We start from the raw sequence: 26174 nt of genomic DNA on the forward strand, positions 1-26174 counted from the left end.
TCTACTATAATGAATAAAAGACTGAATTGACCCACCCCCTTAATCTGAGTAATTTAGCTTGCTAAAACATACTCCACCCTACTTTTTATTTTTATTTTCATTTTAGGAAGGCTAGCTTTTACTTCATTGCATGTTAAATTTTGTGTCTGAACTATTCTCAAGAGTCTAAGAACTGTATCAAGCTAAGTGGATGTTACAGAAAATGGGAGAAAGGGCCAAGATCAGGTGTTCTTTTATGGGGATATGTCGTGTAACTTCCATTTTTTCTTGGTCGAGGCAGTCTTACTTAGGTTCAGGTCCAAAGATATTTGACAAGATTCCTCCCTGAGGGGCCCCACACCAGCTGTAAACTGAACAGGAACTGGTGGGATGTCAGACCTCAACATAGTTCCCACCAAGGAAGATCCCTTGGCAGAAGGTATATAAGCAGCCTCTGAAGGACTAAAATGTATTTACCCTTGTATATTTTTGTATTATTTACTCTTGCAGTATCAGGGTTTATTCCCTTATACCTGAGTTTAAAGGTTTGGCTGTTGTTTTGATTTAGATGCAAAAGCACTTGGCCCTTAAGATATGACACAATCACTCCATTACAAGGAAGGCTTCAGGGTTCATTTAGGCTGTGGCATGCTTAAAGTGCCAGTGTAGAAGTCTGAGTTTCACACTTTAATTTTCCAGGCTGTACCCACGCCATGCAAGTGCACTGAATAACCTTGGGACACTGACCAAGGACATGGCAGAAGCTAAGATGTACTACCAGAAGGCATTGCAGCTCCACCCGCAGCACAACCGTGCACTTTTCAATCTGGGGAATCTCCTCAAGTAAGTACTGGCTTCTGCTGGCTAGGTGACCTGCAGAGTTCCAGAAACCCTTATTTCATTGTGTTACTGATGCCTCTTCCTAGGGATGAGGTGTTTGTACACTCTCATTGCAATTAATTCTATTTCTTGTTAGTTAAAAGTGATATATCTCAGGGTTTCTTTCTGAGATCAGTCCATAGATTGTCTGTCACAGGACACTAAGAAAGGTTACACAGCCCCAAAAAAACTTAGGATGTGTTATGTTGCACAGTGGAGGATGGTGCAAATAGCTTTCCAATGCTTCTAGTTCCTTGTAAGTCTTTATGAAGGGCTCAGTAGGATACAGCCCTTCCAAGTAAGTATATTCTATAATATACTTCAAAGAAAGCAGTGTTCTCTGAGGGAAGTGACAGGCCTGACCAGGAGTCATGCTCAGCTTGGATTAAGGTTAAAAACAAAGCCTGGCTTGTCTGGAGTTAGAACAAACTCAGGAGGGACTGCTAAGATGGCTCAATAGTTAAGAGCAAACACTGCTCTTGAGTGGACCAGAACTGAGCTCCCAGCACTCACTTTGGGCAGCTCATAACTGCCTATAACTCCAGCTCCAGAGGATCTAATGCCTCTTCTGGACTTCATAGACTCCTCAACACATGTGCACAGAAACATACACACCTACACATGAATAAAAATAAATCTTAAAGCATAAAATAATAACAGATCAAAAGGCATGAAAAGGGTGGGTTCTAGTTTCTGAGACAGCTAGCTGCAGGCAACTCCTTTACTTCACTTTAGAACCTCTGTGAGCTCCATGTGAAGTTGTGAGGTTCGAATGGCACTACAGTGTCTGTGCTTTTGTTTATGGCTCAAATCACTGAGTGGGTAGAAAACCCCACAGATGTCCCCACAGGGAACTGGCTTCTATAGCACTGGTCAGAGACCTTTACAATGTGTATTTCTTTTCTAAGCAGCCAAGCTGAATGACAGGCTGCAGAGTGAGACTCCTTTTCAGGAATGATGTCCAGAGTTCTGTGCTCAAACTGTACAGCATGGCCCTGGGGCAGGGGTTCTGTCCTGTTTCCTCCTGCTGGGGAACAAGCTGAAGATGTTAATTCAGTCTACCTTCTCTGATGACATCTGAGTTCCTCTATAGGAAAGTATGCTTAGAACACAGCAAAGACTGCTGGACAGTGAGAAAACCTACTGACTCACCAGCATAAGGCTTCCCTTCCCACCCAGCAGTTCCCCAAATTAACAGTCCAGATTTACATCTGTGTTAGACTGCACTGGTTTCTGGGGCCTTTCATTTTTAATGGTGCTTTTCCTGATGTGACCAGGGAAGAGGGAATGGGGATCCTAAAACTCACGCAAAGGGAGAAAGAGACATGTCTCAGTGTGAGTCTCAGAATCCAGTGGATGAAATCATGTGAGTAGCTAACTTTGTAACTGACAAGTAAGTTATATACATGGTACACTTGAAGTATATGTGTGCCTGTATATAGCTGCATTACATAATTTTTAAAACAACCTGTGCTGAGATGTGTTACCATCTTCATCTCATTTCTCAGGTCAGGAACCCAAGGCACCTGCAGAGCTCTATGACCCTAACCTAGGCTTGTCATCAACCCAGGATTGAACTCTGCTCTTTGACCCCTTGTCTTTATGTTCCTTTCCTGTTTTTCCTAAATAGCTCCCAAGCTCCCAGGATAACATAATAGCAAACTGTAAAAGCTTACCTGGCCTTGTACAGACTTCCTAATGGCCTTTCTGAAGGAAACAGTTCCGTTTATTTTCATTACCCAGAGGTTGCATTGCTAAATGACAGAGGAAGGTAATACAGAACACTGCAGGGCCAGTCTGCATTTAGATGGAGCTGAGCTCACCTCTGCCTCTCCTAATGGGCTTCTGGGCCAGTAGCAATGAGTAGAAACCGAGAAAAGGGTAAGAATGTTGCAAATGTGGGGCAAAGCAAAGGTCTGCTGTTATTAGCATTCTTGCCCTAGTTCTCTGTTGAGCCAGCTTTTGAGATATTGCAGTTTGCTTTATAAAGCCATACCTCTTTACATATGGCCAACACTGATCTGAATATTACTAAGAAGCAGCCACTCCCCATTCCTATTTGATAAACGAGGGCACTAAAATTTGGACTAAAGGAACCTCAGCCCTTTTAACTCAGCAGACTCCACCACTGTAGTGGCCCAGGTAGAAAGTGCCAGTCAGCTCTCAAGTGGTCATCAGCTGCCTCCTAAAATCAGCTTCAGAACTGTGTATGCAATGTCAGGAAGTCATACTTTAAAACATATAAAAATGAACTTTAGTCATATCTTTGATTAAACCTTACTATGTCTACATTATTATTTTAGTGTGTGATTAATATTTTACAGTGCTTTACATTTTTAGCATAAAACATTGAAGATACAAATAAGATATCATGTTTTCTAACAAACTAAGTCTGTGAAATATAATATATGCTTGACATTCATAGCCCATCTCAGGGCAGCTATACTTCAAGTGTGCAATACCAATATGTAGAGATGGCTTTTTTCTTGGCTAGCACTGACATTTACTAGTAATCTTGACTTTGAAGGAAACGTGGGTCTTTGTCCAGGACTACGTTTCTCTGTCAAAGAATGCCAGCCAGCTCACTGCAAGTTGTTATGATTCTTGGAATTATATGAAGCTCCCCACCACCCCTGTAGTAGTGAACTCTAAGGGTTACCTACCTGTTTATGGTCTCTTTCAAGCTATTTCTTGAGATATCGTAGCTTCCCTGTTGAGAGTCTGTGTAGCACACTATGGTGGAAGACTGAGAAGCAGCAGCTCTCAATTCATATTGATTAATAATGGGTTTTCTTAAGAGTTAAAATATCAAAAAAAAATGAAAAGGAGAAAGAAAGAAGTGAGAAAAGCTTGTGGGTTTTTTTTTTTTTTTTGTAATTTTTTTTTCAAGATAAGCAAAGATTGCAGATGTCCCCAGTGTGTCAAGAGCACACAAGGGAGTGTTTAAAATAAGGGGATGAGGAAACATTTATGTAAATGCATAATTAAAATAGATGCTGGCATTTGTTGCTAAAATATAAAAGGAAGAAATTTAAGGACTCATGTCCTACCCCTGCCCATTGCTACAGCAACGTTCCATTCATGTCAGAAGATGGAGAAGTCTACTGTGTTGCCATGGATCTGATGGCAAAAACAGCACAGCATGTACACAGGTGCCCTGCTAGCTTGTGGAGAGCTGAACAGCTGTGTGTTTGCCTTAAAGAGTGAGTGCACAGAAGTGTAACCATTACTTTGTAAGAAGTTTAAATGTTTGGGGCACACTTCCTCCCAGCATGGTCACCAGCCACACAAGAGGAAAGGATGCCTGTGTACACAAGATGGCAGACCGCTACTTCTCAGCTCTATTTTCCTGTTTTTGGTTTTTCCAGACAGGGGATCTCTATGTAACAGAGCACTGGCTGTCCTGAACTTGCTTTGTAGACTAGGCTAGTCTTGAACTCAGAGATCTACCTGCCTCTGCTTCCTGAGAACTAGGATTACAGTCATGAACCTTCACTTTTTAACTTCAGCACAAAATGCCAGTTAGTGGCTAACTGCACTTTCCCTGGCCCTTGTCCACCATGCACCAAGTGAGCACATCAGCTGTGTTCTGCTTCGGCCTCTTGGCCTGACATCCTCCACTCACCCTCACGGTGACCTATTTGTAGTGACTTCTAGCTTAACCTGCTTCTAGTTCTCCCACATCTTGGTCTACTTCATGCCTACACCTCTGTACATCTTCTCCAGTTTCCAAAGCCCAGCTCATCATCTCATGATGCCATCTGCATCTTCAGCTCTGCCTCTCGTAGTATTCTCTACGCTCTTCTAACACCAGCACCAACTGAAGCACCAGACAGCACTTTTCACTCCCCTGCAGTCATCAGTAGTGAACCTTGTCATTCCTGCTCTGCTCCCCCTCTCTTAATTGCATGATGCCCTCAATCAGACCAGGGACTTGAGAGGGAAAGCAAGGCAGACCAGCCAGGGACGATGGCAAGTGAGCTGGATGAGAGACAGACTTCTGGGGAGGCAGCTTCATTTAGCAGCTCATTTTACTGAGGGGAACACAGGCTATTTAAACCTTTGGAGGGTGAGTAGGCACATCATTGGCCCAGGCCAGAGTACTGGGAATGCCTCATTTGCATAAGGAGGAATTCCAGGTGCTTCTGAATATGTCCTTGTATGGGAAAAGAAAGTTTGACCTGGTTACCATCTACATGACTTCCTCTGGTGGAGCAAAGGTGGTGGCATTGATCTATGTGCCCCAGGACATGCAGGCCCAGGACATGGAGGAGGAGTCCTAATCTTGCCTGTCTCAGGATGAGATTTCTGGGTTTTGGACATGCTGTGACCCCACTCTTGCTCTAGGCCTGCTCCCCACAATTCCATAGCTTCCTCAGCCCTACAAACTTCAGTATTTATGTCAGCAACCAGGTTCTATTCATCCTTCTCTCCAAGGCTGTCCATCTCCACTGCGCTTGGGTACTTTCCAACATGGCTGTGCCACTAACTTTTTAAGTGTGCAGACTTTGTCTTCCTAGTTACATCTGGATTCTGACCTCTGCTCACCTTTCTCCCATTCTCTTCACTCCTGCTGAGCTCTGAAGGGCTGTGATTATGAACTGTCACCTTGTGTCTCTTCTCTGTAGTGGTTTTATTTCAAGACCTTTTTGTCATCAGATCTGTTCACAGTCTTGTTAGACTTCCTCTATTAAATATCACATGCCATTATTTTGTCCCTTTATCTAACACCTACTCCTCCCCATCCTCTCTATGGACTCAGGAGTACCTGTGTTCATTGTATTGGCACCAGGCCTAACTGTCTTAGCTTTCAGGATTTTTGTCCCTCACTACTCTGCTCTTCTGTTCTCTGTAAACCCAAACCCAGCTGATGCTGTCCAGTGGTCAGTATGTGAGCAACAACTGTCAGACTACATTGACTGAGGCCCTTAGCAAGGCTTAAAGTTGAACCAGTTCATTGAAAATATTCCATGTCCACTGTCCTCCTCTCAGTCAGTGGCTATCCAACAGCTTTATCTGGGAAATGAGAATATGGCTGTGACCCCATGACTAACAAACAAAAGACACACAGCAGTCTTATAGGACTTCTGTGAGCATTGCCCCCACAACTATGCTCACACCATGATTCTTGAGTCTTAAGTCCTTACTAGAGTTCTCTTGCTGTGATAATCACAGTGCAGGCCAGAGCAGAGTTCCACAGGAAGCAGCCTTAAAGGAGCCTGGCTTTGTTTACACTCTTTGAAAAGATTATCATCCACACTCCCCGCACAGATATTTCTAGCAGAAGATAATGCAGCAGGCCAGTCTGCCTTGTCAAGTCCAAGAATTCTCAAGAGCCTCCAGTCTTCATTCTCTCTGTGCCTTTGCAATTAAACTGCCCTAAGCTCCATAGTACAGACCCAGAGTGACATGGCTTAAGGAAGGAGTGGTCCAGCTAAAGTCTGGTGGCAGCATAGCAGTCTCTGGGAACCTCTTTTGTGGACACAGTCATATTTTAGGGCACCAGCACTTCAGCCTTTATCCTGAGTCAGTCCAGCAGGGTTTTGCTTTGGCACAGAAGCTCAATTTGCTATTCAGGTTGTTGAGGGGAGGCAGTAATCAAAAGCTTCCAAGTTAAAAAATGTTCTTTATACACTAGAAAGAGAAGCAGGAAGGGCAGAAAGAGGGCCATGTGTATGTGCTGTGTTCTTATACCTATCTATGGCCTTCAGGAAACACTTGGGGAGGGAAGCCTTGCCTTAAGGACTCCTCCTCTTCTAAGGATCTCATTGCCAGTCCTGCCAGCTTCCCTCCTCTTCTGCTTTCCACAGAGTCCAGTCTTCCCAGCCTGTCTTCTGGGTAGCACATGGGCTTTCTGCCCTCACCCTTCATGCTACCTTCCTCCAACTGACAAGAAAGATTACCCTTTTCTTATTGTCTACCAGAGCAGTAGGGGTATCACCCCATAACTCTCTAGTTCAGACATAATTGACTAGAATAGGATTGCATGCCAATGAACCACAGAGAGAGCCTTGATATTTCAGTGTTTTCTGTGACATCAGATCATGCCCTTCCTTTCTTAGGACAGGTAGATGCTACCATGTGCTGATCTCTGGTTAACATGTATCTGCAGTGCAGCAGTTTTATCTTATTGTGTCTGTAACTGCTTATGTAGAAATAATTCTAGAAATTGCCCTTTTCCTTAAGTACTAAATACAATGCATATAAACACTTAATATAGGAACCAGCACCCAGTGAAGGTGAAGTAGTTATTAGCTGTTACTATCTAACATAGAAACATAGTAGTATCTCATGTCCAGTCTGAAACTTGATATCCTGGCCTCACATTAATAAGGAATGAAAGACAGGCAGCCATACACTGCCTGTGCCATTAGTTGAACAGCTTAAGATGATAGTTGCTAGGAGGCTCAGATCTTTTCACTTAAGTAGAAGACGGACCAGCTGATCCTATGTAAGAGTCTGTGGCTTACCTACAAAATGGGCTTCTAGTCTCCTAACAGAAGTATGGATAAAGAACTTAAAAGTCGGGCAAGTGGTGGCGCATGCCTTTAATCCCAGCACTTGGGAGGCAGAGACAGGTGGATTTCTGAGTTTGAGGCCAGCCTGGTCTACAGAGTGAGTTCCAGGACAGCCAGGTCTACACAGAGAAACCCTGTATCAAAAAACAAACAAACAAAGAAACAAAACAAAAAAAAGAACTTAAAAGTCCCTTTCTCTTCAGCCACAGAAATAGCTGCTGCAACATCCACCTTTGCTGAGACACTGTACAGTCAGGGTTGGGGACCACATCTGGCCCAAGTCACTCAGCAACTGAAGATGAGATGGACAGAAACAGTACCTAGTCCAGTGCCTAGCAGAAACCCAGCACAATGACTCATCCACTTAGCCCCCAGCTGTGGACAATTCCTTGCCACCTCTCCTCCAGATCCCAGTGGTAGAACCATGTTCCTGCCCTATTGAAGTTCCTACAGGGCTTAGCATGTGTATGTGCTTTGAAGTCATGCTACTTGGGACTAGTTTTGATCTTGATGTGATAATTGGTTTGGCACTACCTTCACACATCTGTAGCCCAGAACTGGCTCTGTATGTCCTGAGCCTCAGGAGGCAGGTGTTCTCTTACCCGAGTGCAATGCAGTGATCTCCCAGGGTGATGATATGCCCCACACCCACGGAGAAAGACCTGGGACCAAAGCTTCTGGAGCTGTGCTCTGTGTTGGCCCTTATGCGATTGATCTCAGCCTTCACCATGTCAATGCCTTGTGGACACACACTCTGGGACTTTGCACCATCAACACCTCACTTTCTGTCTGGCAGGGTGGATCAGTGGGGAGAGGTGTGACTGTGATCTTGTCCTTGAATTTTAGCTGCAATGAGCATCTCTCTGTGTGTGGTCTGTATCTGGTGTGTGTATGTATGTATGTGGGGGACACATGTGCATGAGTGTGAAGGACAGAGGTAAGCCTCATGTGTTGTCTACTGTGTTTTTTGAGATAGAACCTCTCTTTGCCCTGGTACTTGTTGTGTAGGCTAGGCTAGGCTGGCTGGCCAGTGAGTCTCAGAACCCCAGATCCACCTGTCTCCATCTGCTGGAAATACAAGTGTAATATCACACTTACCTGCTAGGGGTCAAGCTCAGGTCCTTGTGTTTGTGTAGTAGGCTTTGTCCACTGCACTAGCCATGATCACTTAGCAGTTCTTCCCACCCTGTGTAGAGAGGCAGAGCCCTAGAAAGCTCATGCTTACAAAGACCATCTTCTGCAATAACTGTAGCTTGAATTTTACATACCAGTTCTTCAGAAGAGCTGGTGCTATCTCCTGCCATAAATGTAGAAATCGAAGTCTTCTTCATTTGTGGAAATCTCATTTTTGATCCAATAATAGTAAAGCACAACGATACAGTATCAGAAGCAGAGTGACACAGAGGACCCCAGAAGCGCCTGCTGCCCACCCCCACTCCATACAGAGGAGCGCCTGCTGCCCACAGCCTGCTGCCCACCCTTTACTCCACCAGCAGGCTGGGTGGGGTTCCTTTCCCTTTTTCCTTTCCCTTTTTCCTTTTCTTCTTTCTTTTCTTTCCTTTTTTTTCCCCCTCAAGATACTTTGTGCCTACTTCCCCACCTCTGTGCTGGCATTTTGTCTGACTTGACCTTGCATGGTCTTGTGAATACTGGCATAATCATCATGAGTTCATTGATACACCTATCCTATTATGTTTGGGAAACATTCTCTCCTTATATCATCTACCACCTCTGGCTATTACAGTCTTTTTACTCCTTCAACACAGAGCTCTGAGTGTTGAGGGCAAAAGTGTGAATCAGACATACATTTATGGTTGAGTAATCTGAAGTATCTTATTCACTATAAGCTGTCCAGCTATGGGTCTCTGTTAATGGCCACCTACTCTTGAGGAACTCTAGTGCTGCTTACAAGTTACCAGCCTTGTATCTGCTACTGATATTTTCTAAATTCATCCTGTGTCGATTCTTTCTTAAAGCAAGCAGCTGCTTCTGCTGAGATGAATGTGGGACAGCAGACAGGAATCCAGAAAGTTTTGTAAATTAACAAACTTAACATGTCTCTAATTACTGAAAGGAAACGTGGCAAATCCTTAATGCCTTTGCTAAATACCTCTCACTGAGATGGAGCCAGGGAAGTGAGCCTCTGGGCGTGCTTTTACTTGACAAGAGGGAAGCAGAAAACACAGGTGTGGGCTGCAAGATCGTCACATTCTGAGCAAGATCTAGTTTTTACGTGATATTTTTCTTATTAAATCCATTCCGAGGAAATTACTTGTCTCAGGAACTCATTCTGAGGAACTTTAGCCTTTGGAAGTTCCTGGGGCAGGGGTAATTTAAGAGAGTTGAATTTTGCTGCAAATTGTAAAAGCTTTGTATTTATGATTGAAGCTCATATGATGCCGAGTTATGTGCGTGTGACTCGTGGTCCAGGGCGCTCCAGTAGAGAAAGCGTCTCTACAGTGGCAGGGTTCATTGTCATTCCTCCATCCATCATTAGGGTGGCTTTGAGGTTTTTTACTATATGTAGGTTATTAGAGTGGGATTAGATACAAAACAAAAGATTAGTAGATTATCATAGTGGTGTTCTCTTGCCATGAAGAGGCACTATGACCACAGTAACTCTTCGTTTCTTTCTTTCTCTTTCTTTTGAGACAAGGTTTCTTTGTGTAGCCCTGGCTGTTCTGGATGAAACTCACTCTGTAGATTAAGCTAGCCTCAAACTCACAGAGATCCATTTGTCTCTGCCTCCCAGGTGCTGGGATTAAAGAAATGCACCTCCACCACCCAGCTTAGCAGCAGCTCTTATAAAAGAAAGCATTTAATTGGGGCTGGCTTATAATTTCAGAGATTTAGTCCATCATCATTATCATCATGGTGGGATCATGATGGTATGTAGACAGACAAGGAATTGGAGAGGTAGTTGAGAATTCTATGTTTACATCAGCAGGCAGCAGGAAGAGACACTGGGCCTGGCTTGTGCATCTGAAACCTCAAAGCTTACCCCCAATGACATACTTCCTCCAACAAGGTTACACCTCCTAATAGTGCCATTCCCTGGTGACCAAGCATTCCAACCTATAAGCCTGTGAGGGCCACTACAAAGATCCAAAGTCCACTCATAGTGGAGGCTGACATTTAATAAAGGTCTCTCTGAGTGTTAGGATCCTAGTGCTTAGTGTCTCACTAAGCCTCTTGAGGGGGAAAAAAAAAACCAAAAGCTACCAGGATCCCCTCTTTTTCAGAATTCCCTGGGAGAAGCTTTGATGGCTCTATTTCCACTGTATTATTCAGATGGACATTAATGGAATCCTCAAGAAATACATTCACAGGCTGTGTTAAGTGGTAGTTAATCTCTCTGCATTCACTTATGAAAGGTCTAAGTTTTCATTCTAACAGACATGAGTTATTACAAATGAAAGGCACCACTAAACCATTATTATAGAATTATTGTGTTTTTCCCCCCCTTCTGCTGATTTTGAAGAATTTTCAGCTAAATAATGTCCTGTAGGGACTAATTTTCCACCTTAATTTTGTAAGTCTATATCTTCCCTTGGATTTAAGTAGCATTTCTAAATTAAACTTAGTGAAGACTCTTTGGAATTCTAACCATAAAATCAGTGGTCAAATTACTAAGGTTAAAAAAAAATGCTGACTTACCGGTCCAGAGGTTTAGCCTATTATCATCATGGTGGGAAGCATGACACTGTACAGGCAGACATGGTGCTGGAGAAGGAACAGCAGGGAGAGAGAGGCACTGGGCCTGGCTTAAACATTTGAAACCTCGAAACCCACCCCTTAGTGACACACTTCCTACTCCAACAAGGCCACACATCAAATAATGCCACTCCCTATGAGCCTATGAGAACCATTTTAATTCAGACCACCACATCTACCAAACTGAATTCCTAATTCTAAGGACTTTTGAAACCATGACTGTTAACTCTCAGATCTATGATAGGAGTCTCCCTCCTAGGTGAAGGTAACTGGTAACAAGCTGCTTCTGGCATTGAAACATTCAGACTGTATCTTACAGAGCCTGAGCCTGCAGGGAGTAGGAGAGAGGGCAGCTGTTAGGAATGAATGACCTTGTTTGTCCCTGAGAATATGTGATGTAGGTATGCTGAGGTCTCAGTACCCACACAGAGCACCTGGGAAGTGTGAATGGGGCCCGAGGTTCTTTTGTGCATCAAACTGCCAGGTGACATTCTCAGAGGTACATAAATCACACTCTGAACAGCAAGCTCTTACAACGGAGGGTAGACTTCTGAGAGTTAAAATAAGTAGCCATGATTAAATCCCAGTGCTTAGGAGGCTGAAGTAGGACATGCAAGTACATGAACAATACTAAAAACATGCTTTAAAAATAATTTAGCATGGGCCAGGTGTGGTGTTGCAGGCCTTTAATCCTAGCACTCAGGAGGCAAAGGCAGTTGGATTTCTGTGAGTTGGAGGCCAGTCTGATCTACAGATCGAGTCTAGGACAGCCAGGGCTCTGTTATACAGAGAAACCCTGTCTCATAAAATATAACAAAACAAAACAAAACAAAACAAACAAAAAGATAATAATAACAACAACAATAATAATAAATAATAATAATAATTTAGCACTTACTGGAGTTTTACGATGTGCAGGCCATTGGACTGGTCTATGGGATTTTTAAAAAAGGATAAAGAAAAGCTAACAATGAATAGGATCCAACACAAAGACCACATAGAACACACACTCAGAGTGTTAGGATTCTCGTGTCATATTTTAAACTGTTCTTATGTGGGAGTTTTTCCTCAAGGAATTTCAAGGCTGACCTAGCATACAGAGTTGGACCTGTCCTAAAGAAAATAAAGCAGTTGTGTTATACTGGAGGAACATTTGCAAGAGGATGTTAGGGTGTGCTCGAGCCATTTGACTCTGCTGCATGTGAACGTTTCTCTTCACAGTATCTGTCACATGGGGCTGCAGTAAGGACTGAACTCATAATGCCATGAGAATTTATAAGAACACCCAGTACACAGTCTTTACTGAGTGGAATAGTGAAAACACTTGCACCAGACTCTGGTTTAGTCCCCAGTTGGAACAGGTTCCCTCAAGGCTTAGGCCTAGATCCTTGAGGCCATGGGCTGTCTGTGGTTCCAGGGTTTCTGTTCTTCACATTACACTTTATTTTCCACATTTACAATAGCTGGCATTGAAAATCAGTATTTGTGGAAGTTATTTCAGTAAGCAGAAGGATTACTGCCTAAGAATGAGGCAGTGAGATCCAGTGTCTCCCTGTGGCCCCAACAGGAGAGGCCTTTTTACCTGAGGAGAGAACTCACAGGCTTCAGGTCCTGGAGCAGATCGACTGTCAGAGGCAGAGTCAGTTTGTAGTGAGAGCATAACAACATATTCACTTCCCCTTCCAGCCACTGGTCACAGTGTTTTCTAGTTTTCTAGTTTCATAAATTGTGTATGATGCTTTCTTTTGTGGATATAAACCGTAGCTGGCCATCTTAGCCGGGTTTGTCCTAGACCAGCAGCCATCACTAAGAAGTCAGACTGTGAAGCTCAGTAGTTTTAAGATTACCAGTTGTTCTTTCAGAGCCTGAGTTCCCTGTGAGACCTATGTCGATTGGATCATAACTCCAGATCCAGGGCATCCCGTGCCCTCGTCTGGAGCTGCACATGAGCTTTACATACAGAGATACACATTTATAAACATAAAATTGTTTTTGTAAATGGATTTGGACCTGTGGTGCTATTAGAAATGAGCACAGGCCATCTTCACATCACTGTACCCACTTCCATGCTGCCCAGGTGGTCCCCCAGAGTGCTGGCCTGAGGTTCAGTGTTTCTTGTTAACAGGCTTACAGGCTCTTTAGTAAAACTTCCCAACAGTGCATAGCAGGTGTGTTGGCTACTTTTTTTTTTGCCACTAAGACCAAATACTTGACAAGAAATTTAAGAGAGAAAATATTTTCTTGGGTTCCCAGTTATAAAAGGTGGCATTGTGTCCACAGTCAAGCCAAAAAAAAAAAAAAAATGGACAGGAAGTAGATCCAGTCTGTAAAACCTTGAGGCCTCTCCCCAGTAATCTACACCTACACCCTTCCCATCATCCAGTTAGGCCTCAATACCTAATAGTCCACAATTTTCCGTACAGCACCTGCACATGCCACTAGCTGGGGAACAAATGTTGCTCAGGGACACGAGCCTGCAGGGGTTCACTGCATTCAAACCACAGCAGCCAGAGTCAGTGACAAATCTCCAGTATCTCCTCACTGCTTTCCAGTGAGAATCCAGACACAACTGGCATAACATCTACATGTAAACACAGTAAACATCTACATCGAACACAGTAAAATCCAGGATGAACCACCTAATCTTTGCTAAAAGATATGAAATGTCGAAGTCTAAGCATAGGATTACAGCAAGTGCTTGTGAAAGGTGACCTCCCTCTGTCATCTGCAGGTCCCAGGAGAAAACAGAAGAAGCCATCATGCTGCTGAAGGAATCCATTAAATATGGTCCAGATTTTGCTGATGCCTATTCAAGCTTGGCTTCCCTACTGGCAGAGCAGGTAATTGTTTCCATTTAATTTCAGAAGTGTTTCTTTAAATGTTACTTTCAAGTGCATTTGCCAGTATCATCACAGTATCATCTAGTGAGTCTGGCTAAGGGTTTATCTATCTTGTTGATTTTCTCAAAGAACCAGCTCCTGGTTTGGTTGATTCTTTGTATAGTTCTTTTCGTTTCCCCTTGGCTGATTTCAGCCCTGAGTTTTGATTATTTCCTGCTGTCTACTCCTCTTGGGTGTATTTGCTTCCTTTTGTTCTAGAGCTTTTAGGTGTGTTGTAAAGCTGCTAGTGTGTGCTCTCTCCAGATTCTTTTTGGAGGCACTCAGAGCTATGCATTTTCCTCTTAGGACTTTCATTGTGTCCCATAAGTTTGGATATGTTGTGGCTTCATTTTCATTAAACTCTAAAAAGTCTTTAATTTCTTTCTTTATTTCTTCCTGACCGAGTTATCATTGAGTAGAGTGTTGTTCAGCTTCCACGTGTATGTGGGCTTTCTATTATTTAGTTTTTATTGAAGATCAGCCTTAGTCCATGGTGATCTGATAGGGTGCATGGGATTATTTCAATATTTTTGTATCTGCTAAGGCCTGTTTTGTGACCGATTATGTAGTCAGTTTTGTAGAAGGTACCATGAGGTGCTGTGAAGAAGGTATATCCTTTTGTTTTAGGATAAAATGTTCTATAGATATCAGTTAAATCCATTTGTTCCATAACTTCTGATAGTTTCACTGTGTCCCTGTTTAGTTTCTGTTTCCATGATCTGTCCATTGATGAAAGTGGTGTGTTGAAGTCTCCCACTATTATTGTGTGAGGTGCAATGTGTGCTTTGAGCTTTACTAAAGTTTCTTCAATGAATGTGGATGTCCTTGCATTTGGCACATAGATATTCAGAATTGAGAGTTCCTCTTGGTAAATTTTACCTTTGATGCATATAAAGTGTCCCTCCTTATCTTTTTTGATAACTTTAGGTAGAAAGTCGATTTTGTTCGATATTAGAGTGGCTACTCCAGCTTTTTTCCTTGGGACCATTTGCTTGGAAAATTGTTTTCCAGCCTTTTTCTCTGAGGTAGTGTCTGTCTTTGTCACTGAGGTGGGTTTCCTGTATACAGCAAAATGTTGGGTCCTGTTTACGTAATCAGTCTGATAGTCTATATTTTTTTATTGGGGAATTGAATCCATTGATATTAAGAGATATTAAAAAAATTGAGAATGAAATGTTTTACCTCATAGTGGACTCTTAAGCATGTTCTTCGTGTATGCGGTATGATAGCTGGATATCTTTTGGCATAATTGTTACACATTTGGCATGGATAGCCCACCCACAGGTTGGTATCTTCAAAAAGGCCAACCAGATAGGCCTCACTTGCCTCCTGCAAAGCACCAATAGCTGCCCTCTGGAAGCACAGATCTATTTTGAAATCCTGAGCAATTTCTTGCACCAGAAGCTGAAAGGGGAGCTTGTGAGTCAGAAGTTCAGTAGACTTCTGATAGAGTCTGATTTCAGAGTGCCACAGTACCAGGCCTGTAACTATGAGGTTTCTTCACCCCTCCAGTAGAGGGTGCACTCTTGTGAGCGGCTTTTGTAGCCAGTTGTTTCCTGGGTGCTTTACCACGGGTGGATTTTCGGGCAGTCTGCTTTGTATGAACCTTGGTATGGACACCTCCTTACTTACCCCCCTCCCTCTCTCCTTCTGCTGGAGTTTGGCAAGCTAGAGGTGGCTCTGGTGTTAGGGAGCGGCAGCACGGCGAAGGCTGAAAACACAATTCTCATTGTCATAACTAATAATTGCAGCTCCTGTCAAACTCTAGTTCTCATCTCAGTTTGTTCTTGATCAACACTAGAAGCCCAATTTTCTCACTGTACAAGGAGAGGGGCATCAAAGGCAGAAGGATACTATTGTCCGGTGATGTGTCTCTGCTGTCATTTGGAGACAAAGTATGTCAAGAATAATACACAACATTTGCTATTGTTTCTAAAAACTTTTTAATTAAAAAATCACAGAGAAATATACTAACCTCCAACCCTTTGTGAGCTCCAGTCTGTCTGTTCTCCCTATGTTGCTTGCTTCTGAGAGGCAGTGGGGGTGGGGGAGCGGGTGCTCCCTTTTGTTTAGGGGTTTTCTAGCCAGAGCTTTGGCATTCCTTCCAGAATGAACTCCTGTGTGGTCTCACATTCCATGTTTTTATTACTGTTTACTTGTGCTATGATGATTTTGTATCTTAAAACCTGCTAGGGAAGAACAGATGGCAAGGCAGGCTCCCAGGAGACCATCTCTGGCATGAGCAGTTGTGTTCTGAATCCCTGTCTCCTTTTCACTTGTCTGAATGACTTGAAACCAATTTTCAGGGTCTGTGGTGTTTGTCTACCCCTTGCCCTGGGGAATGCACATGCGTTATCTTCTATAAACGGATGCTTTGCTTTTGTTGACACATGAAAGTGACCCTGATAGCTGTAGGTTCTGCTGTCAATCAATTGCCAGTCCTCTTTTAAAAGTCAAACTGAGATGCCTTGGAGCAGCCGCTAGCTAAACATAAGGAATGGTTTGACCCACACATTGGTTACTCAGGCTACAAGTTGCATTTTAAACATTTTATAAGTTCCAACCAGTAGCAAAATTAGAATAGTCTATGAATATTCAACTGACAGAAGTTATAAACTGTGTTTTAATACAGCCATTTCTAGACTGTTCCTCAGACATAAAAATCTGTGGATTTGTGGGTCCCAGATATAAAGTGACATCATAGATAAACAACTCCTATGCACATCATTAAATTACTTCAACTTAGTGCAGTGTACACTAGCTATAGAAATAGCTGCTATACTTTATTAATTAGGGACTAAACACAAGAAACTTCAGTGTAGGCACAGTATTTTCTGAGTGTTACTTGTGTGTGTATGTGTACCAGAAAAAGATATCTAATAACTTTTTCTTTTGCCTTCTGCCTTATTCTTTTGAGTCAGCATCTCTCACTGGGCCAGAGTTTACTCTTTTGGATACACTAGCTAGCCGGTGAGTTTCTGGGGTCTGCCTGTCTTTGCCCAGATCACTGAGGTTACAGATACACATGGCCATGTGTGAAACTAGGGATTCATATTCAGGCACACAAGACATACATATAAGCTTATAAGGTTTACCCCTGAACTGTGTTCTCAGCCCCTTTCTTGACTATTTTTGATCTGAGGTTTGTTGCACCTGCAGATAGAGAAGCACAGTGTTCTCTAAACAGTGTAGATAGGCTGTAGTCAGAAAGGCTATCTGGAATAGATGACTTCCTTGCATGTTGACTTTTTACAGTGTTTAATTAATTAATGTGATCCTCCATGATGTATGCTTTCAGTCCTTGACAACTTTTGGCTCACAGGGAAAAGACGGCCTGCATCCCCTGGGATCACGTTTTCTCTTCACCCTGACCCTTTCCTCTCTCAGAGAGACACACCCTGCCTCTGCCTTTGACCTAGGCATGTCAGGCACCTCATTGTGTAGGCATTTTCCTCAACCACCACACATCTCTACCCAGATCCGTCTTCCCTCCTGCCGTGCAGTCTCCGCCTACACAGTACCATGTTGACCCTTTGTCTACTTTCTGTCATGTCTCCCATCACTTTGTCCTCCTGTGTATTTATTTCTCACAGCTTTAGGTTATCTAACATAACTCGGTGGGCTAGTGCTCTTTCATCCACCTCTAGAATGTTTGACTCTGTAAGGACATTTATTGTAATTATTGTAGTAGTCTCACACCTGCCAGGCTGTATGCAGTTAGTAGATTCCAGTTGTGTGAATAAATAAACTTGGAGAGTGTGCAGTCCCCACTCCAGACCTCTCATTGAGTTGTACCTTATTGTGATGCCCTGCCCTGCCGTGCCCTGCCCTGCCCTGCCCTGCCCTGCCCTGGGGTCTAGTGTGAGAAGCAGCTGTGAGGTCATAGCAATCATCTCTTACTCCATTCATTGAGTCTTTATGACGTGGCAGATCTTGAGAGTGGGAGATCTGTGCTTCAGTCTTGGAAAGACTGCATGTTTCTCCTAAATTACATTTAGTTTTTATTTTCCTCTTAATCTGGTACATGAAGATCTTATATTTTCTAGGAAGGTCAATTCTGTCTCCCCTTTTCATCTCACCTCAACTGGTGGCCATCTGGACTTCACTGTCTGCTTCTCTCTTGTGCTGTTCTTACTTCTACATTTGCCTTTTTCTTAATTCATATTCAGTTCATGTTCCTGCCTTGATTTCATTATCAACAATGAGGTGGGTGTGGTGATTGTACAAATAGTTTCCAACTCAGATCTTTTCTTCCAGCTCCCTAGGCAGGCAGTAGACACTGAATTATTGCTCTTAAAGAAGAAACACCACAACTTCAAGCAATGTTCAGTTATATCTACAAGTGATACCCAAGTCTGTTGTCTTGGGGTCTCTTGATGAACTGATACCTCTTTATACAGTTCACCTTTTTCAGGATCATCTTTTCTTTCTTTCTAAATCCCTTCTTGCTTGTAAAACAATTCAGTTTCCAGTTCCTCCCCAAACCTTGTTCACTTCTCCATTTTGCGTTGAATTCTATTTCCGGAGATCTCTGTGTTCAGCATTTTGCCTGTTGCTGTGAACATGAACCCCACAAATGCAGCTCAGGAGGAGGGGGTTATTCTGCTCACCATTTGTTGGTGCAGTTTGTCATGGAGGGAAAGTCATGATGGCAGGTGGTTCTGTGGTGGGAATATTTGACCACTATCTATTCACATCTCAATGGTCCAGAAAGCAGACAGGAAGGAGGTCCAGCTATAAATCTCAAGAATTGCTTCCAATGACCCACTTCCTCTACCTAGAACCCACATCCTAGAGATTCTGTTTGCAAACCAGCAACACAGCTGGGAACCAAATGGCTTGAAAGAGACATTTCACCCTCGAACCATGACATCAGCATACAAATTGTATCATGTTTATATATGTCATGTATTTTCATTTCTTGGGTTACTATCCTGAAATGAAATCTAAACCATGTGGGCCAGGAAGATAGCTGAGTAGGGAAAGTGCTTGCTGAGAAAGCTTAAAGACTGGAATTCAGATCCTCAGACTCCACATAAAAAGTGAAGTAGGCATGATTCCTACCAGTAATCCCAGCACTTGGGAAGCAGAGACAGGGGATCCTCAGGCCAGGTTCAGTTGAGAAAACCTTCCTCAATACATAAAGTGGGGCACTATCAAGGAAGACTCTCACTGTCAACCTCAAGCCCCCCCATCCATGCCCTCAACAAATGTACACACACACACACACATGCATGTATACCACAAATGCACATACTTACACATGAGTTCATGCAAGTGTGTGCACACACACATATACATACACACCTACACCACATCACATTAAAAAATTAAAACAAAACATTGATTTTTAGTGTTTCAGACTTATCTTCCTCTAACCACAGATTTCTTTAGGGAAAGCATGGTCTTGGATATATTCCTACTGCTGTCTGGCTCCACTCTAATTAGTATCATTGTTTATATACAGATAAACCATTTGTGTGTCAATACTGTGAAAAGTAATGGTCTTTAGTGGATATTCCAAAGTTTCTTGCTGTTTTCGTTTTCTAAATTGATGAACTCTGAGTTCAGTTAAAGATACCACTTTAAAGTGGTCCAGATGTTCACTGACCTTGACATTCATATTAGGACCCAGGACCATCACATCACTAACACAGTAGGCAGACCTTAACCAAGTGGCCATTTGTTGTTTGTATGTTCAATGAAACAAAGGCATTTTTCAGGCAAAAATTTCTAAAGGATAACATATTTTTTTTTCCTTAGCTGAATTTCAGGAGTTTCAGATAGGATATTTGAAATTATTTCCTGATTAAGTTATTTTCTGTGGAAACATGGCAAACTGATATAAAAATTATTGAATTTCTCACAGTTGGAGCTCAACAGTTATGAAGACAAATTACACAGAAGACCTTCATCTTTTCTGACAAAATGCACTTCCTTTAGCCATTTTCCTACTCTAGAGGGAAGGTTATTGTGAAATGCTTTAGGATCCTAGAATCTCACTGAAAAGTCTGAAGGGTTCTTCTACCCTTAAGGCAATTGGTTTTCACACAAGAAATAGGACAGCTATTGGGCAGAACTCAGGGCCCCTCCTTTCTCTGAGTCTACACATCTTATCTTAACCTCTGAAATTCTTTTGGGATAAAACAAGGTTTCTGATACACAATGTGGCAAACAGGAGTTGAGGAAAACCCTTGGACTTGATAGACTTTGAAACAACCCCTTTCCACTGTCACCTCTAACAGCATCTTAGACTTTCAAACCCCAGAAAATATGGAAGCGATATTCTTAAACCTCAGTCAGCCTGCACACCCTCTCCATGAGCAGAGCTACTATCTGCCGCACACAGAGCCTACACACATGCTGATTGTGGTTGAGGACTAGTGTCACACTGGAAGCAATGACAGAATAAAATCTCCCATGTGCAGTCAAGTTTCCAAAGGCTGTGTGAAAGGATGTACATTTATTTTCAAGTTTGCAGAGAGCATGGCATATGGGCCGTGAGGCACTTGGCAATTGGATACCTTTTGAATATGCTTGGTTTAATATGCTTGGTTTATTCACATAAACATTTATTATACTATTGTGCTAATATGAAGATTAAACAGATATCTCACCAAGCCAGGAACAATTGATCAGACAAAAAATGATGCTTCAGAGTTCTACTGGGAAACCCTCTCTTGTAAGGATACTCTGTAAGCTTTCAAGCTCTACCCATGCCTGCAGTTAAGTCCTTAGCTTTGGCAGACTGGGAACAGTGATAAAGGTCCAGGAAGTCCTTAAGAGCATAGAATAGTAAATAGGACTGACAAATAGGCCTGTGTGAGCCCAGGAGTCTGGGAGTGTGATGGTCACTAAAGGCCAGGCCATGCACAGTCTTAAAGCCTCTTGCTGATGGGTTTCAGCACAGAGACTAGAAAAGATGGACTAGAAAGAAAAGAGACTAGAAAATTCTCTGGAGTACAGCAGGCAGTGCAATCCTAGAGACCATCTCTAAAGTTACAATGTTTGCATAGTTTCACTGGGCAGTAGCTTTGCTCAGGGCTCACAGCTTGGGGCTGCTTCACTAGCACATCAACACCTTGCGGGCCTGTCCTGCACTAAGCTTCTGTCTGAGCTGCTCTGGTCTTGCTTCTGAGGTCTGGCTATTAACAGAGCTGCTCAGTGGCAAGCTGAGGCCTCCTTTTATTACAAGTCTCATAAAACTGCTTTTAAGTTACACAGAATGATATGTTTTTACCAAAGTTCTTTGTCTCTACCTGAAATTTCTGATTTTCTAGGACTTTTTTAGTCCTGACTTCTGCCATTCAAAGTATTGATTACCCTTTCCAGCTAGCTATTTCAGTGGAGAAATTTGGGAACAATAGCTTTCAATTATTTGTTTATGTTTTAGAAAGAGAAGAAAATTCTTTTTTTTTTTTATTACGTATTTTCCTCAATTACATTTCCAATGCTGTCCCAAAAGTCCCCCATACCCCGCCCCCACTTCCCTACCCACCCATTCCCATTCCCCTGGCCCTGGCATTCCCCTGTCCTGGGGCATATAAAGTTTGCAAGTCCAATGGGCCTCTCTTTCCAGTGATGGCCGACTAGGCCATCTTTCGATACATATGCAGCTAGAGACAAGAGCTCCGGGGTACTGGTTAGTTCATCATGTTGTTCCCCCTATAGGGTTGCAGATCCCTTTAACTCCTTGGGTACTTTCTCTAGCTTCTCCATTGGGAGCCCTGTGATCCATCCAATAGCTGACTGTGAGCATCCACTTCTGTGTTTGCTAGGCCCCGGCATAGTCTCACAAGAGACAGCTATATCTGGGTCCTTTCAGCAAAATCTTGCTAGTGTATGCAATGGTGTCAGTGTTTGGAAGCTGATTATGGGATGGATCCCTGGATATGGCAGTCTCTAAATGGTCCATCCTTTCATCACAGCTCCAAACTTTGTCTCTGTAACTCCTTCCATGGGTGTTTTGTTCCCAATTTTAAGAAGGGGCATAGTGTCCACACTTTGGTCTTCATTCTTCTTGAGTTTCATGCGTTTAGCAAATTGTATCTTACATCTTGGGTAGCCTAAGTTTTGGGCTAATATCCACTTATCAGTGAATACATATTGTGTGAGTTCCTTTGTGATTGTGTTACCTCACTCAAGATGATGCCCTCCAGGTCCATCCATTTGGCTAGGAATTTCATAAATTCATTCTTTTTAATAGCTGAGTAGAACTCCATTGGTAAATGTACCATAATTTCTGTATCCATTCCTCTGTTGAGGGGCATCTGGGTTCTTTCCAGCTTCTGGCTATTATAAATAAGGCTGCTATGAACATAGTGGAGCATGTGTCCTTCTTACCGGTTGGGACATCTTCTGGATATATGCCCAGGAGAGGTATTGCTGGATCCTCCGGTAGTACTATGTCCAATTTTCTGAGGAACCGCCAGACTGATTTCCAGAGTGGTTGTACAAGCTTGCAATCCCACCAACAATGGAGGAGTGTTCCTCTTTCTCCACATCCTCGCCAGCATCTGCTGTCACCTGAATTTTTTATCTTAGCCATTCTGACTGGTGTGAGGTGGAATCTCAGGGTTGTTTTGATTTGCATTTACCTGATGATTAAGGATGTTGAACATTTTTTCAGGTGCTTCTCTGCCATTCGGTATTCCTCAGGTGAGAATTCTTTGTTCAGTTCTGAGCCCCATTTTTAATGGGGTTATTTGATTTTCTGGAGTCCACCTTCTTGAGTTCTTTATATATATTGGATATTAGTCCCTTATCTGATTTAGGATAAGTAAAGATCCTTTCCCAATCTGTTGGTGGTTTTTTGTCTTATTGACGGTGTCTTTTGCCTTGCTTTGCAGTTTCATGAGGTCCCATTTGTCAATTCTCGATCTTACAGCACAAGCCATTGCTGTTCTATTCAAGAATTTTTCCCCTGTGCCCATATCTTCAAGGCTTTTCCCCACTTTCTCCTCTATAAGTTTCAGTGTCTCTGGTTTTATGTGGAGTTCCTTGATCCACTTAGATTTGACCTTAGTACAAGGAGATAGGAATGGATTGATTCGCATTCTTCTACATGATAACAACCAGTTGTGCCAGCACCATTTGTTGAAGAGAAGAAAATTCTAGTGGCGATGGAGAATGGTGGCTTAGGCCTATAATCTCAGCATTTGAGAGTAGAAACCTAAGAGTCTCAAAGAAACGGAGGCCCAGCTGGGCAGAAACAGAACCCCAGCCTGACCCCTTCAGGTCAGGGAGCCACTTCTACTATGGAAAAGCCAGAGAAAAGCAAACTCAGGCAGAAAATGAAATCAGCTTTTTCTCTTATTACACAAGGATGTGGGTGATGTGTTAAAATCAGAGAAATGACATGTATCCCCTACTCAGTGGAATGTCTAGAAATAAAGTCATTCTGCCTCAGAGTTCTTAGGTGCTTGTAATTCCAGCACTAGAGAGGTATTTCTGAGGCACACTGGCCAGCCAGCTTAGATCTGTGGGTCTCAGGTTCCAGACAGAGGAACCTCTGGTCTTAAAAACAAGGTGGACAGAACTTGAGAAAAAAACAAAAAACAAAAAACAAAAAAAACCAAATCAAATCTAAACAAAACACTGGAAGCTTATGACTGTTAATGGCACTGGAGAATGTGAGTACTCCTTTATACACACAGCAGAAGGGTAGAGAAATCTGAGGCCAGGAGAGTCTGGGGTGGCAGCGGCCTGCCTGCTGCCTCGCTTTCCCCCTGATCTCCACCAGCATTCACAGGTAGACACTGAGCTTCTCAGACAGGGTTGTAAATGGTCCTGAGCCCACAGGAACTTATAACCATCTACCCCTCACCACAGAGAACATAATTTGCATCACAATAGCAATAAGAAAATGAAATTAATACTGTTTATGATGCAGACTGAAGAACCACCTGCCTCCATTTTAGGCTTAAAAAGCCTTTGTATGGTAAAGACAAACTAGGTTCATTCCTAATTATGATTAAACCTCTGTTTCTCAAGGATTGGGCTATAACCAACCTTAACTACAAATGGTTTTGAACTGCCTATTACAGGAACTGCAGGCAATCCATCTATGTTTCAAAAAGCTGTTTATAATTATCTTGCAGCTCTACCTTTGTTTCAAAAGGTTATCCGACCACCTATGACTGCCTGTTGTTATGTCCACCTTGCAAGCATGTCTTTGTTTCAGGAGGTCACTAGGACTAATGTCTGTTCTTGCGCTCTGCTCCTGTAACCCTGCCAAATCCCCACTTGGGAGCCCCCTACCCCTGAACTATAAAAACCTTGTCTTTTTCACAGCCAATGCTGACCTCTCAAACCGCACCTTAAGGGGAGGCAGCCCATGTACAAAAATAAAAGGCTTGCTAGAGTGAATTGCTTGATTCAGTTAATTTTGCCATGATGATTCCTGTCAATGGTCTTTCTCCTCCTGTCTTTGGGATTAACATGGCCACTGAAAATTATTGCTAACATCAGGTTTATAACCTACTGAAAAACTCAATTAATGTAAAAACAGCTATAAAATATTTTCCTTTAATGTATTTTGGGATGTGTTTTTATTTAATACCAGAGTGAAAGATCTAACACGTGCGTTAGTAAGAGGGATGGAGTCTGTCATGAATTGGTTCAGTCACAGTCCACACTCACAACTAAGTCAACTTGGAATGAACCCTAATGTAAGAACGTATTGATTTGGTTATTTAGCTCCTGGTAACTGAGCATACAAATCCTATTAAGCACCACAGATTCCTCAAGTAGCAAGTCCTGTGTCGTGTCTTCTTGGAACCTAGTCATGGAAAGGGAATGTTGGAGCAGGGGGGTCTGAATGCCCTGCAGCAGTGTGAAGAGCACTCTGCATCAAGGGGGATGTCTGGGGACTTGAGCCAATGTGGCTAAGGGTGTGCCAACTCCTGTAAGCTAATGCATGAAGACTGAGGGGAAAACATTTCCGGCCAGGAGTAGGCCATGTGTCTCACACCTGCAAAAGTAGAGGATGGGGCAAATGGGATAGGGAAAGCTGGAATCGGACACTTGAGGTATTTACACTTGTAGGTCTCCTCTCTCCTTGTCCCCTGAGTCACTCCTGTAGAGGCATGCTCTGTGCTTTGTGTATATTCCTTTGTAGGTGTGTATTATTTAATTTATCCTTGAGAATTTCATACATGTATACAATGTAATATCATCATATTCATTCTTCATTTTCTCCTCCCTACCATCCCACCGTTTCCCCTAACACATCTCTTCCCTTTCTTCATGCCTTCTTCTTTTTTTTCTTAAACAACCCACTGAGTTCAGCCAGTCTGTGTAGGGGGAGGGGTGGGCCCCCATCCACCAGAACAGCAGTCTTCCTAGAGGAAAGATTTGCCTTCCCCCAGAGCTATCAGCTGCCGACTGTTGCTCAGTTAGGGGTGGACTATCAACTGACTCTTAGGGACATATCTCATGATTTTTACCACAGTTTTCTGGAGTTGCTCTGCCAACTCATAAATGGCACCTCCATTTGAACTCCTTTTTAAAGAATCAGATTTTAAAATTATTTTGCATACTAGTGGGTCATAAGACTTTCTCATTGTCCTTACTTTTGCTTAATCTATTCTCACCCCTTTCCCTGACCTTTCCCCCTTCCCCTGACCTTTCCCCCTTCCCCTGACCTTTCTCCCTTCCCCTGACCTTTCTCCCTCTTCCATCTAATCCCCATACCCACGGTCCTTCTTCTATGTGGCCCTCGCTCTGCTATTCCTCCCCAGTCACTGTGTCCTCTTCATTGTTCTCTGTCTGGCTTTCCTCTTTGAAGCAGCCATTTCTCTTTTACTCCATTAACACACACACACAGCTCACACTCTGCTGAGAGACAAAGGCATGCAGCACTAGAAAATGCCAGATGTTTCCTCAGGGAGGAAGAACGCCAAGCTAGTTGATTCATTTCAGTTGGATGTGAAAGAAAATGAGACATCAAATATTGATAGGATATTTCTCATAAATGTCTCGTGATCTCTTGAAGTTGATCGTTTACTGTTTGGTAAAGAAAATAACAGTGGTGAAACTGAAGAGGCAGGAAGCAGGCCTGCTGGGCAGCTTCAGCTTTGGAGCTGCTCTGTCTTGAGTAGTCTGCAGGAGGTTATAAAGCCACGGGATGTCAGACTGGTCAGCTAGCTTCCCAGAGTGTCCAATCCATGAGTCCTCTGCTCCCAAGACTGCCACAGACACACAT

The 26174-nt window shown here is 42.9% G+C and overlaps 2 protein-coding genes across 6 annotated transcripts in view; one reads left to right on the forward strand and one right to left on the reverse strand.

The window, feature by feature from the left end:
- Tmtc1 (transmembrane O-mannosyltransferase targeting cadherins 1) overlaps positions 1–26174 on the forward strand; it is a 348737-nt gene that overhangs the window by 296071 nt on the left and 26492 nt on the right. For all 5 annotated transcript variants that reach the window (XM_029478417.2, XM_029478419.2, XM_085839758.1 and 2 more), the window contains 2 exons: positions 679–822; positions 13822–13930. In XM_029478417.2, coding sequence (XP_029334277.1) covers positions 679–822; positions 13822–13930 — 253 coding nt within the window. The remainder of the gene's footprint in view (positions 1–678; positions 823–13821; positions 13931–26174) is intronic.
- H3-5 (H3.5 histone) lies at positions 15111–16107 on the reverse strand. The gene is given in 4 exon segments (XM_085840845.1): positions 15111–15240; positions 15242–15431; positions 15433–15589; positions 16101–16107. Coding segments are annotated over 4 exon segments (429 nt in total). The 3' UTR covers positions 15111–15165.

The sequence above is a fragment of the Mus caroli genome, unplaced genomic scaffold, assembly GCF_978045245.1.
Source record: "Mus caroli unplaced genomic scaffold, Mus_caroli_1 scaffold_7, whole genome shotgun sequence".
Classification (NCBI taxonomy): Eukaryota; Metazoa; Chordata; class Mammalia; order Rodentia; family Muridae; genus Mus; species Mus caroli.